General features: G+C 37.0%; 1 protein-coding gene across 6 annotated transcripts in view; it reads right to left on the minus strand.

Moving 5' to 3' along the window:
* The window catches only part of Rgl (Ral guanine nucleotide dissociation stimulator-like), a 41,053-nt gene extending 20,579 nt beyond the window's left edge, over positions 1 to 20,474 (minus strand). For 2 of the 6 annotated variants that reach the window (XM_034969923.2, XM_034969899.2), the window contains exons 1-2: positions 10,376 to 10,598; positions 4,885 to 5,203 (exon numbers count right to left, since the gene is read on the minus strand). In XM_034969923.2, coding sequence (XP_034825814.1) covers positions 4,885 to 5,064 — 180 coding nt within the window. In that variant the 5' untranslated portion in view covers positions 5,065 to 5,203; positions 10,376 to 10,598. Of the gene's footprint in view, positions 1 to 4,884; positions 5,204 to 10,375; positions 10,599 to 20,035 lie in introns of those variants that run through there. The other 4 variants (XM_034969914.2, XM_034969906.2, XM_034969948.2 and 1 more) reach the window with 4 other exon arrangements.
* Between the last annotated feature and the right edge of the window lie 255 nt (positions 20,475 to 20,729).

Consider the following 20,729-nt stretch of genomic DNA (forward strand, 5'->3'; position numbering starts at 1 on the left):
TACCTTGTAAATTTTTTATCAAATAAAGAATCTTTATGGAGTATACTAATGTTCGTAAAGTAAAACTATTATCCTAACACTAGCACAAGTTTTTTTGATCGCAAATGAAAAATTTACGTTCGACAAGGATACAATTGAATTTTCAACTTTAGGCAAAAAACTACTTAAACCTGCCTACTTCGCTTCTGAATAATTTTAAAAACTTTAGAAGACTCCTAATTCCTTGGGTTCTCTCTAGGATTACAAAATGGATCTGGTCCGATTATGATGTAATCCGTTTGAAGCATACGTAATTTTCTTGATAAATCATTATTTTACAGTCAAAAGATATAGTTAGATCGTAATTAAATAATAAATAAAAAAGTAATTATTATGCTCCAACAAAATATCCACTAATATACGGTTAGCAATTAGCACACAATAGTACCTACTGGCAAATACCAATTAGTCATACATATATTTAAATTAAGTCCAAATATGTTCTATGTGTCATTAGAGTAATGATAATAATATTATTATGATAATGATGGGAACATAGTGTTCGGAAATAAAACTATAGAAACCGGAAAATATAAATTGGCAGTAATTTAACTGAGGATGACGAGTTATCTTATGAATACATCAAAGAAGAGTTAATAATAAAAATGTTGGTATTAAAGTATTAATATATGTTTAAAGTGTAGAAGACAAACAATGAAAACAGCTGAGTCGAGGCCGGCAGGTCGTCGCCCTTTCCTCGCAATCGATAGCTAGTATGAGAGCATTGTCCCGGTAAGCTAGACGAGCTCTCTTTAAAAATCTAGCTCTAATTGGTATTTGATTTGTCGATTTGTATGGAATAAAATTATGATTTACATAGTCTAAGCGGTGATAGCCTAGTGGTAAGACGTCGTGTCGTCGTCCTCTTATTCGGAGGTCGGGCGAAGAAATTAAATATCATCTATCATATCTACAAACCCTCATCGTCTTCATAATCGATGAAGGAAGACTATAGTAAGGAACCCTGTATAGCTGAGAGTTCTCAATAAAGTTCTCAAAGTTGTCTCAATCTGCACTTTGCCAGCGTGGTGGATTATGGTGTCATTTTGAGAAGAAACCCATGCTTATTGCTTAGTAGTGTGCTGGCTGCAGTGGGCCTACCAAACTCAACCAAATCTAAACCAGAAGAAAATATTGACCACTGCTGCTTGCTTCATAAGGCCGAGTAAATTACAAATATGCAACTGATAAAGTACAATAAACATCAGCTGGTATTGTTATATTCGATTTTATTCCTTTAACGATTGCTTGTTAGTTACACAGCGGTGAGCAGTTACGGTACATAATTAGCGAGAATTGTACTTATACATGTATGTGTATACACCACTTTGTTTTACGAATGACGCTCGACATCCAGTGATTCATAACACAATTAAAGAACAACAACTGTATCATACTTCTTAGTATTCTTTGTTATTTGTAAAATAAGAGTTGACCCTCTTGACCGATAACATTTTTCAACTTTGCTATCAGTTATCTAATAACTGATAATGATGTCACCTCTTTTTACAATTGGATCTGAATTCTGAGATTACGTACCTAGCTAGTACCTTACCTAGAATGTTTGTAATTTTAATCAGAAATTATCTGTGGCTTCCAACTCTTAGATAATGTTTGCCGCGTTTATGACAAGATACGTATGAGTCACATTACAATTTTGTTTACCGCAGAACCAAAAATAAGAAAGTACTAAGTGCTTAAATATTTGTGAAACTTACTTTATCAAAGTATAAATCGCAAATAACAAATATGCGCCCAATCGTAGTAGCTCAGAGAATATTTTCACGGGCCGTTCATAAGCATAAGTCGTATTATTCATTAAATTCCAAGTAAGTAGTCATCGATTCTATGACTACCAGTAATATTAATGTCAAGACCTACGTCGCAGGTGCAAATCTTATTTTCCAAGCTTAAACTGGACTAGACGTGCAATAGCTACTATCGCCTGAGCGCTGCTTTTCAGCAGCTGGGTGAGAGAGTTTTAGCTTATTCTTCCATCGACACTCTTGGAATGACTCGGGCATCGAAGAAGCGTTTAAGTATTTTATAAGTAATTAAATTACCGTAGAGAAAATTGATTGGTATGACTGCTACAGATTAGATGCTCAGGCGATAGAAGCTATATGTGCGCTTAATATTAGGACTAATTAAGTACACACAATTTACAAATGACGGTATTTTAAGACGCCTTTGACGCTCTGCTTCAAAAGAAATGTTTGAGCGTACACCCCTACAATTATAAAAAATTAAAATGCATCGCAAAAGTATTATAAAAGCTCTACAGTTTTCCCCTTCTCATAGATGCGTAAAAATTTAATAACGTCAGGAAAAGCTGCTGTGAAAGGATTTCAAGTAAAAAGACGTGTCTCGATGAGACTATACCTACCACTTGTGTTAGGGTCGGCGTTCAGAAGCGATCCTTGAACACAGCCTATTGGAGTGCCGACTTATTCCACTTGACCGTCTCCCCACAATTTGCTAAACTGATGCAGACTTCAACAACCGACGAGTGCATAGAAAAGAAATCTACATTTTAGTACTAGTAAATGACTCGGATGCTACTGATTTTTTTACTTCTTTTTTGTAGCTGGGCAGGGCTTCTTCAGAGTTTGTAATTTGTATGAAAACTTTCTGCTTCTTTGATTTAGCGTTAACTTACATTTATGTATGCAATCAAATTTTCAAATTCCGATATATTCCTATTTTGACCGCGGCCTAGAGCAATAACCTAAATCTTATCATAGAAACAAAAATGTATTGTATTCAATAATCTATAGTGATTTGACGGTGAAAGCAATCATCGTGAGGAAACCTGGCCTGAGGGCTGAGAGTTCTCCACAATGTTCTCAAAGGTGTGTGAATTCTGCTAATCCTCACTTGGCCAGCGTGGTTGACTGTCGCCTAAACGCTTCTCATTCTAAGATGAGACCTGTGCTCAACGATGGGTTGATGATGATGACCTCATGTTGTTGACAATGTTTGTTGTCGCAATAGTGGACATAGTTTCTAGTCTTCTAAATATATTTCAAGAAACTATTCAACGCACGACAATAGAAAAATTAAATATTTATTTTCAAAAGAATGTGGTCACAGAAAAAGTATATGCAAATACCTATACCTTGAAACTGGAAAACTGTTCACTTACAATAACATTATACGGAACTGTACTGGATTTCAAGTGTGCATTCCTAAACGTAGGCGCAGACGAGCGTACACATATTCAAAGCCTTGGCCTGCATTGTTAACGAAGCCTTTAACTATGCGGTTATAATGCTTTAGACTCATCATTAGCACATTGTAGGTGCTTGTAAGTGAATATCAAAATAGTATCATAGCTGCTTATATAACAAAAAGTATTAGAGCGCGTCTATACTTAATAGCTTCGTATACATTTGAGATAGATCGGTGATAGCCTAGTGGTTAAGACGTCGCGCGTCAGCCTCATGTCCGAGGTCAGGTATTCGATCCGGACACGCACCTCTAACTTTTCGCAGTTAGGTATGCGCGTTTTTAGTAATCAAATATCACTAGCTATAACGTAGTTGTGGCAAGAACGACTCGGCTTGAAATACCGCGGCTGCCTCTAGTCTAGTGGATACGAGTAGGTAATGCCCGTGTCTTGACTCTCGATGTCGAAGCAAAAAATACCGCAATTACTTATATATAATATATTTTACTTTATATGACTCATTTTCATTTGAATGAAATATTATGAATAATAAAATCAATCGCTAAACAGTTTGTCACTACTACCGCTGCGGGAGTGATTCACCAGATGAGTGGAACATCGGTTTCCGTTAATTTTGTTTGTTACCGGTGTTAATTTTATAAAACAAACAACATCTTTTATGAAGAGCAACATGACTACCAAAACCCTACTCATATCTTTAAAGTAGCTTATGCTCGCGACTTCGTCCGCGTGGACTACATAAATTTCAAACCCCTATTTCACCCCCTTAGTCCTTAGGGGTGGAATTGTCAAAAATCTTTTTTAAGCGGAGGCCTACGTCATAATAGCTATCTGCATGCCAAATTTCAGCCCGATCCGTCCAGTAGTTTGCACTGTGCGTTGATAGATCAGTCAGTCAGTCAGTCAGTCAGTCAGTCACCTTTTCCTTTTATATATATTTAGAAGATTTAGATTTAAGTTATGTTCCTAAGTTAGGATCTACTTAATTTTGAGTGCTTGAAAGTAGTAGGTATGTCTAGTAGGTTCTGAAAGAAGAATAGGTAATCCCCGAATCTAGAATGCAGGATAGGAATATATTATATAGAATGTGCCTATCTAAATATGTTATCTACTTTAGTGTGTGAACAATTACAGCTTATCTACCTAATTGGGTTTTCAAATTGGATAATAATACTTAGTATGACTTATTTTATTGATCGAAGGTTTTCAGACTATGCAGACAACAATGTTGGAATTTGACAATTGAAAAAACTATTACATACCAACGTGATTTAGTCCCATGTTTAACCCGACGGAGATTTGATCCTACAGAATCAAGTCGTGGGTGCAATCTATCTACGTTACGTATACGTTTGAGTGTATTGGTTTCTACTACATTCGCTGCTTCAGAATGTCATGTTGATTGCTTTCGTATTTCTCACATTAACCAGGATCACAACTTACCTTGACGAACCAACACAGGGCAGGGCAACAACACAGCAAGTGCTGTTTGGCCTGCAAGGCCTTGGTGCGTTTTCCAAGTAGGTACTGGCGCAGCTTTCTGCTCCGTTACATCAACGTCCTATGCTTGCAGGCGTACTGGTACCTTTCAAGTTCCAGGGCCTAGCTTGTTTAAATAATTGTAAGTTTTCATAAAGAGCAGGATCTCAACTAACCTTGACGTACCAACGCGTCTGCGACTTGCGGCCCTTGATGCGACGGCGATCTGCACTTCTAGATTCCCGCGGCAACGCTGGGGATCGCAGTGCGTGGCACTTGGCCGCCAAGGCCTTGGTGCGTTCCGCCAAGGAGTGGCGCAGCTCCCCGCCAGCCCCCGCACAACCCCGCACTAACATAATTCAACCTCCTTTGCTTTCACGCGCACTATGCCTCCCAATAATATCAATCATGGCTTAAAGTTTTGCTTTCGATTTGAACACTGTCGGGCAGTCTACCTTGCAGCCGTAATAATAAATCAATAAGTAGTTTGTACCTCTATTCAGTTTGTAATATAGTCAATGCCAAGTGGTATAAAAATCAGAACAACAAGATTTTTTTATTATAATAAAAAATATTTCTAACTCAGTGAATCGATTCTGCCTGGCATCGCTGCCTTGCGTTGCCATTAGAATCCACATTACAAGATAAAATAAACAAAATGTAAATCAAACCCTATAATTACTAAGTAACTGATGCCTCATCACAAAATATTCAATCCAATCTGACTTTGTAAAGACTGATTAGATTTAGCTTAAAGTAGATATAACCTACGCGTGTTGCGGGGTAAGCTACCTACCCAGTTTCCAATTTATCTACATAATTACATTTTAAAAGGTAAACCTCCCCAGTAGTCAATTGTAGTAGGTAGCTGATAAATAAATAATTAGTAATCTGTAATCACTAATCAGTGATGCGATGAATGAATAGTTACGAGAGTAAGGTTCAGTGATCATTCGCACGACAGGCGGTTAAAGTTATGTTACGGCAGTTTTGTCGTAAAGCTGTGGTGACGGTTTCCGTTTTTTGACAGTCAATAAAACCAAAACGAGTTGTTGCACAGGTCGGGGTTTGGTAACTGAACAAAAAAATTACCATTAACCTTAATCATGGAGGTATCATCATCATACCCAATTCACTACTGAGCAAGGGTCTGTCTTCACAATGAAAAGGGTTCATAGTCTACCACGCTGGACAAGTGTGGATTGGCAGACTTCACACACCTTTCTGAGAACATTATAGAGAACTCTCAGGCATGCTAGTTTCCTCGCGATAAATGGCATGGAAGTACAAGTAAATATATACTGATTTATGAAATCCACTTGTTTTTATTGGAGTTCAAAGTTTAGTAATAAGTGTCCCGCCACTGACCAAGGTCTAGGTCAAGAACTCGTGATAAGGTCGAGGATGTCCCGAGGCTATTTATAGCTTTAGCATTCTGATAACGCCCACAATGAACCCGGTTCATTCCCGCGTCTTTATACAAAGTTACGCAAAGTCACGCCGATATGGCTCTGAATAGCGAGAATCATGGTTTTATGTAAATTTGGACGAATTCCTGCCTAATAAAAACAACATTGGGTGCCTTAAATTCTGAATTGATAATAAGTAGGTAGGTATGTTAAAAAACCTGTATTTTCTATTTTTGCGCGTGATTTACACGTGATGGGTTTTACTTGCTAAAAGATAATAGTATTAGACCCACTTAGGTACGTTCAAATATATCAGCTATTGGCTTATGCTCGCGACTTCATCCGTGTGGACTACACAAATTTCAAACCCCTATTTCACCTTAGGGGTTGAAAATCCTTAGCGGATGCCTACGTAATAATCATGAATCATCTGCATGCAAAAATTCAGCCCGATCCGTCCAGTAGTTTGAGCTGTGCGTTGATAGATCAGTCAGTCACTCAGTCAGTCACTTTTTCCTTTTATATATATTTGGATGTTTTAAAAAGAATATTAGCCATGTTAAATGACTAATATTCCCTTTACCCCTCCAACTAAGCGTCAAGCTTGTGCTAGGAGTAGGTACGACAATTATAGTGCAATAGATTTTAATTGGTTCCTCTTGATTAAAGTATCTGTACTTACTGATAAATTAATTTCAACAGAACAGATATTTTAATCGTGATTCGTTATCTTAAAACAATGCTAACATGTTGCAAACATACTGATCCTGTTTGTTATTATCAATTTCACTTATCAAAGTTATCGGTAAATCTATGTATGTAACCTTGACTCTCAAGTTGCGAAATATATACCTACAGCTGATTATTAATACCCACCTATCTGCTTCTATATGTATTAGATAATTATAAACAATCATTACATTTACTCCTGAAAGAAGTGTTTTTCTCTAATTTTTTTCTACTCACAAAAATCCGCATACTCCATACTAAAATTATAAATATGCGAAAGTGTGTCTGTCTGTTTGCTAGCTTTTCTCGGCTCATCCTTTCGACCGATTTTGACGCAATTTGGTACAGAGATAGCGTGCATCCCAAGGAAACGCTACTTTTTATCCCGAAAATCAAAGAGTTCCCGTGGGATTTTGAAAACCTAAATCCACGCGAACGAAGTCGCAGGCATCATCTAGTATATTATAAATCCCTACAAAACATCGTCTCATATAGGTACTATACATACCTATATCACACACTTAATATATTTCTCATATATTTGCAAATGTATAAGCACCTATGTGTGTTTTAATAAAAGGTATTGTATTTGGGATAATTGTAGTTTAGATAGAGCAGTGTATTGCAGTTACACTCTGTGACATCTGCTGTGACGTAGTTGTAACGTCTTTACCAAGAGCATTACAGGAAGGACTAAAAAAGAAATGTCCAAATAGTAACAACTAGGTCGATGTCTGATGAGGATATTGGGTAATTGAGTTGAGGAAGGGAGCGGCATACGAGCTACCTTGCCTCTTATACTTACATGGTCTGGTATATCACACAAGCAAGCGGGGCGGCGTGTCGTAATTTCCAATTAATTTTCAAATATAAATTCCTCGTAAACTAGACTGAGGCAAGAACAGGAAATATTTGTCTTACGAAATAGACAAGAAATAAAATTATAACGACCTAATTTTCTTTAAAAATTACAAGCAGGTACAGAATAGGTACCGAAGAGATAAAATAAACGATAACCGGAATTCAAGTTGGACCACACATTTTAGGTAGATAAGTAACGCACCTGGCGGACCAGATGCATAGTGTTGAACAGTACAAAACCTGTTAGGCCATATTGACCCATGTCAAGCTGTGAATAGAGCTTTTCGGCAAAAGTTGTGCAGACAGGTGGGATAAAAGCATTTTGTCAGGTGTAGTTTTTTTCTTGCCTACCGTCTACCTGAATGCATGAGTGAGCAGAACGGAGTATTTTGGTTTTCAAATAGTCCCATAACAAAGGGATACATTATAGAATGTAGATTTAGGTGTTTTGGTAAATTAGTGGGTAACTGGATATAAACATGGTCTATCATGCTCATCAGCCCATCACCGGCTCACTACTGAATAATATATTATCTCTGCTACTGAGTACGGGCATAGAGTAATGATGGGTCTCCTCTTAGAATAAGAACGCTTCGGCCATCGTCTACCAGTGCAGATTGGTTGAGACACTTCACACACTTTTGGGAACATTGTGAAGAACTCTCAGGCAGGCAGGGTTCCTCACGATGTTCCTGTATGATAGGCTAGATATGTAAACCTAGATATGTAGATAAGAGAAATCTAAGTTAAAACTCCAAGTACTTTCAACTCTTCAGTCCAAAATTAAAATTACTTAGGGCCAGTTTCACAAGTCAAAACCTCCAGATAAACTTTTGTTTTGGGAGCCTGTCAAAATGTCAAATTTATCCGTTAAATTAAGTTTATTTGGCAGTTGTGAAACTGGCCCTTACTTAGGTATTTCCGTAATTTTTAAATATTATAATGATGACCTTGTTTATTATACAGTTTGTCAAATTCACACAATGACAATGAGTTTCGCAATTAAATATTCATTAGATTACCTACCCGAAATAACCTAACAATTGATTCATTGCATTTTGTTACTGCTTAATTTACATACCTATTTGGGGCCGATTCTCTTGTACACAAACTCTAAACTAAACTAAATTAGCAGGTCTAAATCTAGTGCTATCCTTTTCCGCAAGCAACATTATGAAAGGGATAGCAATAGATTTAGACGTGCCATTTTAGATTAGTTTAGAGATTGTGTACAACGGAATTAGCCACACTGTTTAATCACCTAAGATAATTACCTACTGCGAATTTTGTTCAAGTTTTAAGAAGACACATATTTAAAGTTTGCCACAGTAATATCATACCCTCGATACTTACATTATAATACAAGGGCAGATTTAAACATCTATTATTGACAAAAACAGCGCTATATATACGTAAATCAAGCGGTACAAGGACAATGTTTCACATAATATTACGACTAAACGTAGCCTTTCTTTGTGGGGTTGTCTGTCACTTCTTTATGTACCTAGTAGGTACTTAAATACTCAAGTGTATTCTTTGGTAATAGGTAGATAAGGGTACCTACTAGGCGTATATTTTTTATGCATAGCTATATTTTGTTCACCTTAAGATCATTACCAGTGCACAGTGCAAGTGGTGTGCACAGTGTTTGAAGCTAGGGTATATAATATACATTTAGGTAGAAGCTTATTTAATGGTAGGTCATGATGAAAAATAAGCATTGAATTATTACAACTCGGTAGGGGAAGCAGATTTTTCATGCCTCTATGACCTGCACGCGCCAGGCCACTATTCATTACAAGCAAAACTTTGCAGATGCAAAGAAAGATTTAAGTAGGTAGTAGGTACCCACTTCAAACATCAGCGCAAATTCTCTTATTCACAAGTCTAGTTAGTGTCCCTGTAAACCAGAGATTGAAGCCATTTGTGGGATTTGCTAGAAGTATGACTTTCCGTAGTTTTATTTTGACGCTGCAACTACCGAGTTACCGATGATCCACTAGGAGGCGATGTAGGGTGCACTCAACAAATATTGGGGTGATATTTCTGTGCATTTTGTAAATGAAATGCAACCCTCCGTTTGACTGCAATAGAAGTTTCGATTTTAAAGCATTTTTAGTCACCAACATCCATATAACATAGCAACAAGCATCATTTGTTTAGCGTATTCTAATAACAGGTTTTTGTTGGTGTTATTGGAACATTTATTTTTTTGAATGTTAGACGAACCGTAGCATAATAGACGTAGGTACAATATTTAGTTTCAACTATTTTTATTCTCATTAAATTGATATAGTCATACCTAGACCTTGATTTAATAACAAAATTCCAGTAAGTACAACCATTTTTAACCAAAGCCGAGTGAAAATCTGAGAGCTCCCCACGTGACATATTATCATGCTTTGATTATGATAGCATCAAGAATATCATAGGTAGTCTTTTGATTCTCAATAGGTAGGTTCCTAAATCCTAATGACTAATGTGATATTGATGATACAGTAATTGGATACTCGTTCTGAATAATATCGCATTCCCTAAAGCTATATAACTTCTAGAGTTAATGGATAACAACTCTGATGGCTCGTAAACATAAGTATATGAGTTTTGACTACACTCGGCATTGACTACATCCTGCGATAATTTAGACCTCATTACAAAACATCATTACCGTAGAAATTACCCCATCCACAAAACCGGCACTTCATGTTAAACACTAAACATAACGTGAGATAACCCAACTGGGCACATCCATAAAACGACACTGCACTTAATTTGTCAACCACAATAAATAAGGTCTACCTTCACAGATATTTTGAAATGTTTATACAAAATCGCGCTAAATTTGAATATTTTTATCACCCGTACACTTTTATCGAGCCCTTTGTACAGTCCGTACCGAACGCTCGGCGCGAGACGTCTGAGCTGGGGCTCGCCGAATCGTCGCACATGGCAAGAGTAAGTAAAAACGAGTAAAACATCGACAAGGAATATAGTACGCATGTGCGGGACGAGGTTTTCCGAATCATCACAGTAATGATGTCACATCACTACGTCAGAACTCAACTATACTATGAGGCATAATAATATGAGACATTCTATAGGTACTTATGTTTCATGATAAATTGTGACGTAGAGAGCCTCTTCATAATATAACGCCCGAGATTTCTGATCTATTTATAGATTCTATCAAGGTTGCTCACGGTCACTAGCGTAATAATAAACAGAAATGTGTCTGGAATGCTGGAATTTAAATGGCTTCAAACTATCTTGAATTAGATTCAAGAGCTAATGCGGATTAAACTCTTGAGAAGATTTTGAAACTGAAAAGATGGGTCTGGCTGAGACTGAGTTGAAGTAAAGGCGTCCGATAGATCGGCTTGAAGAAGAGTAGTGTCGGCTCACATCACCGAGGAGGGTGACAGGATATTATAATGACGATAAAAATTACTTACTAAGAAATACAGGTACTACTTACTATTCAGGAATACTAAAAAAAAAATAGGAAAACTCCGGAAGATACGAAGAAACATTGCGACCAGCTCGATTTATTTTAGTCGGTCCATCGCATGGACGACCTTACTTGCCCTCTGGTGCCCTCCACTTACCCTAAAAGGCAGTCGATAACAGGACTCTCACGAGTCTCACGCCGAAAAACCTCTTGAAGTACCGAGACGTTAGTGCAAAACACAAACTTTTCCCTTTTTGTTAGGTTTTTATTTTCTTTTTTTGTTTAACTTAAAATATTTTATAGTCACCAAGACTATATTATAGGATTATCGTTAAGGCCCAAACAGAAAAACAGCGCTGTGGTTACTTACTATTATATCACAACATTTAGCCGAGTTCGAGCCCCTTAGCTACTAATGTGCCCTTAGACCCGTTGGCACGACACATTCAAAGATGCTGATTAAGTTTTTAAGTAGGTAAGTATATCTGTTAATATATTATGTAATGTATTGGATCAAGAAATAAAACGAAACGAACATTCATTAATTCAAATTAGCACCGAAACCGAAAGTGTACCTTAGTATTAGACACAAACATATTTTAGATAGTGACAAAATATTAGAGACGACACCTAGAAAAGAGTTCAACGCGCTAAAATCATTAACGGTTAACGTAATTAAAATATTTCTATTAAAATTAAAGACGAAGTGAAGTATATTATTAAAATACTTATACAGAAAGCGGTGGCCGTGTACCTAAATAAATAGGTATAAAATAATGATAAAACTATGGCTACCAATATAGCAATAGGACCCGATGACATGTTTATAGGCATACCTTAGAGGCTTACGCTACGGGCTTTTACGAACGTTTGATGAAAATCACGTGCATCGATTTACAATAGATTTTCACCAACATCAACATTTATTTTATAGATCGCTATTCGGGCTCTTTTCAGACCTGTAGGTACGCTTAGTATAAGATTTTACGTCTCACCAAACGTTGCTAGAATTCGAGAGTCGAAACACAATACCGTCAAAGTAAAATGGACCTAAAAGGCCTAGAGTTGAAGTCAAAAATTCAATGCCACTGATTTTAATTTCGCAACGTTTCTGCTTGGAGCGCTGGCTGTAGATGTGTAGACAAACTTGAGCTTTAAAACAAGGCAGGTAAGATCCAGTTTACTATAATGCGGAAGGTTTTCGACACTCGAATACTATCAACGTTGGTGAGACATAAAATCTCGTACTAAGGGTACTGGGCGCATTTCGAACTGTTAATTTCTGGCTCCTACATAGAAAGTAGAATCAACGTTATAAAGTAATTGAAATTTTAATGCTCTTACCTACCACCCGACCATATCATTCGTGGCGACTTGATTATACATTAATCCATTATAAATCCATAAATAAATACGAATCTAGTCGTAAGTTACGTAAGGGCGGCTACCTGGAGCGGGGGTTGAAGGCAGAAGTCCTTTTTGGTTGTGAAAATGATTTTATTAGGACATTCGTGTCGACGTTGGGACACGAAGGCCTTTACTTAACTATATCTTATCTAAATTACAAATACTACTTATGCTAGATTAATGCTACCTTAAAACTAACTCTATCGATTTTATATCGATTTCCCCTCTACCGTTCTGTGGTCGGTTAGCACCAGAGATCACGTACAGAGCTGGCTGCAGACCTTGATGACTCTATGTGCCGGAACGTGATGAGATGGCATATTTCCACACGTAGCTGGGCTGCTAGACGACATGTTAGCTCCCCCGGCTATGCCTGGGTTCTATATAGATAGGTAAGGATAGCTGTATCCGTAACACCTCCACCCTCAGTGCGGCGACCATTGTAGTAATTTTAACGGAAATGTCGCCGGAACGTCCTCGGAGGTTTCCACCCTCAGTCTGGAGGGCTGCTGCTGGACTTCGTTCGTGAAGATGAAGCATCTGTAATGGGCTAGTCGAGTCGTACCGTTGAAAGTGAAGCCGAATATTGCGGCATACTGGTAGTATTGAAGTAGTTCTTAATTCATGGATAATGGTTGAGCTGCTTTCTCTGAGCCTCCTTAGACAGAGAGATAGGCGTGGATTATCACGTTTCATCTATCTCCTGTGACAGTAGTTGATGTGTTCTCCGGATAAATTGGTTCCTCAGTGAGTGATATTTTCTGCTCACGTAGTTTTGAAGAACTGACCTTCGGGCATTCAGCCTCAATGTAAATGAAAACCTTAGAATTGGTTGAGATAAAAATGTGCATATGGTACTATAACTACTACGATAGGTATATTAAAAGCAAAGTGGTATAATTGACAGAATGTACTAATTAATTCGAGCTAAATTGATAAAAAAATCTGAACTAAATGTAATGTAAAAAGAAACCTAAGGACTACAACTGCATGAATTTTGTTAAATGATAAGCTAACTGTCTACTCGTTATAACTAGATAGGTAACTATGACTTATTATATACCTACTTACTTTTAGAAAGAACTTTTTAAAATTATATTATATTTTTGAATAAGGTGTAGGTAAGTACATTGAGTTATCAATGATCTAACCATTTCTACTTACTTTTGATCTGGGAATGATGTAGGTTCTGCTCAAGATTTCTTGCATATTTTCGGTTCAAGGCACGAAAATTTACAGGAAGTGAGCATTAGGTATACCTACTTTATGCTAAATTTGCTCATTATTCTATAGTCACAATGTGACACAAGTAAGAGCTTTCTTAACCTTTTTCCAGTTAGTGGTACACCTAGTTTTGCTATAATTTAGAAGAAATAATAAATTCTAAAATGTAAAAGGTCTATAGTAAAGAATGTATATATGTGTTGAAATAATTATCTAATTGCAAAAACTAATTATTTTAAAGATATAGTGTTATAGTTCTTGGTAAAACATAGGAATATAGTAGTCCTATCGGTTGGCTGAAAGTTGATCGTGTGAAAAGACAAATTCTATATCTTTGTAATTTAATGTCTGGAAAGAATTGCACATACCTATCTAATTAATTTACTTTATTACCTGTCTTTTAAAACGTGATTTTGTAAAGGGACCGCGAATTTTCTTTCGTGTATATAAATGTATAGTATGGTGTTGGGAATTCGAGGTTTGGTTAGGAATTTTGGAAATAGGATTCTGTACCTTCGTATGCTTAGTGTTAATTTGACTTAAACTCGGCTTTTCCTGTGACTTTGCCTGTAATTTTGATTTTTCCAAATGATTAACGGACCTGGATTTATTTAACGGGGTATCCGTGTTCGTTTCTGAAACCTTTTTATTAATAATTGTATAATCGTATTCACTTAACTTTAAATTCCATCGCGTAATACGTGGACCTAATTCTTTGAACTTGAGTAAATTTTGAAAATTAGAAATCAAATTAAACTTTTTACCAAAAAGATACGGCCTAAAGTATTTTGTGGCCCAGACTATTGCAAGAAGTTCTTTTTTATTCGTAGGATATTTAGTTTCACTATCATTCAAAGTTCTGGAAGAGTAGGCAATAGGCATATCGGCGCCAAGAGGGCCTTGCGTAAGCGTTGCACTTAAAGTGGTTTCTGATGCGTATGTGGTTAAATTTAATTCTTTTCCAGAATCTGTATATGCTAGGATAGGCATATTTTTAACAAGAATTTGACACTGTCTGAAACAATTGACGAATTCTGAATCAAAATTTAATTTCGCTCCTTTCTTCAAGCACGATGTTAAAGGCTTGGTTACACTTGCGAAGTCGGGTATGAATCTTCTGTAAAAGCCAAGGATGCCTAAAAAATCCTTAATCTGCTGGCGATTTTTAGGTAATGGGTAATTTAAAATATGTAAAACATAATGTGGGTTTGGTTTTATACCATCTGGAGAATACATGTGACAGAATGGCGTTTCGCGTTTGAAAAATTCAGATTTATCTAACTGGATTATTAAATTGAAGTTTCTAAGTCGTTCGAACAAATCTCGCAAATTGAGTATGTGTTCCTGCAAGGATGTTGAAAAAATTACAATTTTGTCAAAAAGGGTTGTACAATTTTGTAGGCCTTGAAGGACACTGTCCATAAGATCTTCGGAAATTGTATATGAATTTTGTATGTCTAAAGTCGTAAAGTACAAAGACCTCCCGATTTTATCCAGAAAGTTGGTAAAATCACTCGGATTCTTTTTATCTAATTTATTAAGTTGTCGGAAATCGACAGTTATACCTATATTAGAAAGAAATACATCTGGAAATTCTTTACAAAGGTTAATTAAATTCATTGTCTCCTCTGCATTTAACTGTTCTATGGGCAAACGTGATATTATGAAATCGTAATTTTGCCTATCGTCAGCAACGGTGTCAATTTCATTTTCACACCGGGTCGGCACGTATTGTTGGGAATTATAATATTGGTCCGATATATTATTATACACAGGAATTTTACGTTCCGGAGTTTCCAGTGTACTGTGTAGATTTAAGTCCACCTGTGGGCAAATTTTTGGTTCAGGGTGAGGTTGGCATGGGATATAAGTGTTTGAAGGGTATTGAGGTTCTGAAGGAATGTGTTTTTGGGACATTGAGTATTTTCGTGATCTAGAAGGGAAATTCGTACCACTATAATAATTTCGCTGTGAATAAAAATAATAAGGTCTACGAGTATGCTTATGATAATTTTGAAAAAATTTAGTTCTGTTCTGTAGATGTATTATATTTAATTCTTCTTTGGCAAATTCAAGAGCAGTTTGCAGCGTGGGGGGTCTCATACACCTTACTCTTGACCCTAAAGGTTCTCTTAAACCTTTTAAGAACGTTTTAAGGGCTAACTTTTGATAGAGTGTTATTTTTACTTCGACAGTAGTTTTGACAGTTTCGTGTAGCTCTACATACGTAATAAGTGTGCAGAGTAAATTTTGAACTTTTTCGTAAAATATTTGTACTGTATCTGGACCTTGAATTAAATATGATAAGTCTGTTAGTAAGGTTATTTCATCTCGGTAATCGGAAAAACTGTTAACTAATGTATCTTTAATTTTATTCCAATCATCGGAAATTCCGTAGGCTGATATAGTTCTTGCTGCAGATCCGGTAATTTTATTAAGAATTCCGCTAATCAAGGAAAGGTTTGAAAGCTCATACTCTTGACCTGGATTTAAAAATGAGCGCACTAATTGGTCGGCTAAATTAATAAATCTCGTTAAAGTATAAGAATTTCCATCAAAATTCGGTAAAAACTTAAGTGACTTATTTATTCTATCTAACAAATCTACTTGGCTAAGTTCCGTCATTTTTTAAATATTCTAAACTGTCCTACCTAAAGGTATCAAATAATTAAATTACCAAAACTCAATAAAATGAAAGTATCTACTACGCGGGTGAAAATCGTAATAAAAAATCGTATTAGTTATAAAATTATAGTACCCTGCGCAAAAGTTAATATAACAACCAATAAAAAGGATTTCATGTACTTACAAAACCAAAGTCGCTGGCGAGCTTCGATCCATCGATTTCCAGTATGACTCGAAGTCTTCAGCGGCAGCTCCTATGACAGCTCTGCTCCTCGTAGGTTCTGTAGTCCCGACAAGGAAGTTGACGGCGTTGACCTGATTTTAGGGGATGCACCACGACGACCTTGAACATCCAGGACTATCCTTTAAGACTGCGCCAGTTACGTAAGGGCGGCTACCTGGAGCGGGGGTTGAAGGCAGAAGTCCTTTTTGGTTGTGAAAATGATTTTATTAGGACATTCGTGTCGACGTTGGGACACGAAGGCCTTTACTTAACTATATCTTATCTAAATTACAAATACTACTTATGCTAGATTAATGCTACCTTAAAACTAACTCTATCGATTTTATATCGATTTCCCCTCTACCGTTCTGTGGTCGGTTAGCACCAGAGATCACGTACAGAGCTGGCTGCAGACCTTGATGACTCTATGTGCCGGAACGTGATGAGATGGCATATTTCCACACGTAGCTGGGCTGCTAGACGACATGTTAGCTCCCCCGGCTATGCCTGGGTTCTATATAGATAGGTAAGGATAGCTGTATCCGTAACACGTAAATAAACAATAGATTCGTACCACGGTGCGTGCGTACTATTCCATTCACACGTACTTTCTACAGAAAAATGCGTTGTCGAATTACACAATTTGCCAGCCAGTTTACTCGTACCAACTTACACCAACCGAGTTGTAACAGTAAGATTAATTGTGTTCTGTAGGTAGGTTCTGCATGTAAGATCTAACTTCATGTATGCTCGTGTAGCTACCTAAGGTCTCAGCATACATAATGCTAAGGTAGACACGGCCATCTTTGAGTCCGAGACTAATATAATGAATTGGAAGGTTCAGGATTTAACTCGTAAATCGTTCAAGTCAGATTATTTATAGACGTAGCGACCATGATAATCTTATACCTATTCATCGCTTTTATCGGAGCCACTCACTCGTTACAGTGCTTTCCTTCACCTGCTTCGAAAAGTTAAAGGTGGCGATTTTATTCCACTTTTCCCCAATTGCCCGAATGCCACTTGATTCCTTTTTATAAATTAACCTTCACTTTCGTATATTTGTACCTTTTGCGACAACTTCTAATGAATCGAATCTTATGAAACTTCGTTCCCATTACATTTTTCCATTTTGTGAATTCAAAGTCGTATTTCTGATGCTGCAGGGATACTATCCATCTAAACCACGAGGCCTTGCATGTAGAAGGATCTGCCGATTGCGAATTGTTATTGTGGAACTTTGTTATTAAACTTCTAACTCCTCAAACCTGAAACTGCTGCTAAACGTACTACTTACCTGTCTAAACTGTAGACTGAGGATTTGCTAGTTTTAAATTGATTTTAGTTGTTCAATACCTATAGATTTGAACTCCGGGTTCCAACAGCTTCTCTTGTAAGTTGTAACAACGGAGGATCTATCGATTATGAATAGGTATTGCGAATAAAGTAAACCTATTTAACTAAGATCTATGTTTATTTAATTTTGTATGCCGATTGTAGTCCAGTATTGGCTGCCATGAAGCAAGACGAAGGTCCCACGAATGCTTTCAACATTGATATTGCTCGAACAACAGCTTATGCAATATACCTACGTGCAATATACGTGTTTTGTAAAGAATTAATCAATGTTACCCAGACTATAGCATATTGTCTAAATATATTAAAGGAAAAGGTGTCTGACTGACTGACTGATCTACACCGCACAGCTCAAACTAATGGACGGATCGCACTGAAATTTGGCATGCAGATAGCTACCGAGGGTTCCGTACTCGGGTATTTTTTCGACATTTTGCACGATAAATTAAAAACTATTATGCATAAAAATAAATAAAAATCTGTTTTAGAATGTACAGGTAAAGCTCTTTCATATGATACTCTACTTGGTATAGTTATCTTAATTTGAAAATTAAAAATACTAATTATTTGTTCATGAACACATTTTAATTAAGTAGGTATTTTTTGTAATATCACCACCAATGCACGGTTTTCGGAGCTTTTCTTCACCTATTTCTGCTATAAGACCTAGCTACCTGTCCAATTTCATGACTGTATTCTAGATCTGCGGGAAGTAGGTACCCTTTAAGTTTTCTTGACAGACACCACAGACGGACAGACAGAAAGACAACGAAGTGATCCTACCTATATGGTTCCTTTTTTTCTTTTACCCTAATAAAGTAACTTTCTTATATCTTTTAGCTGTCTATTTTGGTAAGGTTCTCGTTAGAATCTCTCGTTTTATTATTTAACTTGATTTAGATAGTTATTCAACTGCAAAAATACGGAATTTTAAATTATTTTATCGGTGACGGTCTGTAACAGCTGTTTTGCTGACATCGACTTTAATGCTATTGTTGCGCTCGCGCAGGTTTTTATATTTTATCAAACATAGATAGGTACCTACGTTATATAATTATTTAACGTAGGTACAGAATACCTGCCTATTGTAATAGCAGTTGTAGGCAAATTATCGATGTAGGTATTTACCTAATAATTCCTAAAAGTACACCTCCGATTTCAGTCCAATAAAAAATAAAATTTTAAAATTAGTCTATTCTACACTACCTACCTATGTACTTTTTATGGCATAAAAAGTACATAGTGTAGAATAGACTAATTTAAGGAATAGGGTAGTTTGAACTTGTAGTTCTTCTACCCTATTCAAAATTGCAAACTTTTGCTTCAGTAGTAGGTTAGGTGCCATGTATGAATGTGCTTATGAGATTTTCTCTTACTACCCTCATAGTCTCATGATTTCAATACAAAAAACCAATTCGAGAATCGTATAATGAATTAAGGATCAAATATTATGTAGGTGGGTATCCTACTTTAAATGTAGACGACGATTGAAAATTATCTTCCTAAAAATAGATGGAATGTGGTTTTGTATAACGAGGAAATACCTGGTAATAATATACTTAGTTACTTATTTATTAGGTAGGTACCGTATTCGGTAGGAAATGGTATGTATTTTGCTATTATATTTACTTAGTATTTGATCTTTTTAATTTCAATTCAAACCAATCAAATTTCAAATAAGTAAGTAGGTACCTACCTAGGTAAAACTACCTACGTACTTATGTAGTTATAACTGTTTGGAAACTGTTATCAAAAGAATTGAAAGCGTCTATGCAGGCAACCTTGAAATCAGTTGTTCTGGAATACATGGACAACGTTTACATTCAACAATATCATTATAAATAGCATAAACTGAAACACCTTCGACTTTATAAATTTGCTAATAGTGATTCAACATTCGTCACAGCCACACATGCTGTCTGTGGCTTAACTTTTACGAAACCAAATACCTAATCTAGTTACTTGCCTGCCTTATGTTGAAAAAATTACCAAAAACTCGTGTAGGTACTACTTAATAAAGATGTGTGATATAAAAATGATATTACCAAGCTCTCGGCATCCTGGCTCATCTTTTTCTACGCATGATTCCCGTGGAGGTATCGCGCCCTGACGGCGCTACTGCAGACCAGGTAAATACAGCCACTGCACCATCGCACGTCACCACAATACGCAACATTCCATCACTGCATCCGTGTTCAACATATGATCGCTCCGGCCGGCCCTATGACGTCACGCGCTTTCTAGCACCTCACAAGGTTGTATATATCTCTACCACAACACAACAATGTTAAAGTCGCGCACTGATCACCCAACACTGATCTTCTTCGCTTCGTAAACCGATTCGATTCACGCAATCGTACCAAATAGTGTTCTCGTGTGAAGTAAATGCGATCGTGTTAAGCAGGTAATGACTTTCGCGCACGAACTGAGTGAAGCACGTCCGCTTCGTGGCAGCGCCGCGCCGCCGCCGCCGCGCGTGCACACGTAACGGCAAGGCCCCCGCCCCCTATCCCCAGACCTCCGAACCTGCCTGCCCAGTGCCCCGTCCCACGACTCAACCTGACGACTGGCGAAACCGTCCGTGCCCAGTTACTTGCGTTGCGCTTGCGATTCACCTCACAAAAACTAATCAGACACGTACATTGTACATATCCTACCTACACACACGCCTATACATGCTATCAACATTGGCTTGCTGTGATTGTTTCTTTTTTTTGAGGCCTACACGACATACCTACA

Source organism: Maniola hyperantus, chromosome 1, assembly GCF_902806685.2.
Source record: "Maniola hyperantus chromosome 1, iAphHyp1.2, whole genome shotgun sequence".
NCBI classification, from domain to species: domain Eukaryota; kingdom Metazoa; phylum Arthropoda; class Insecta; order Lepidoptera; family Nymphalidae; genus Maniola; species Maniola hyperantus.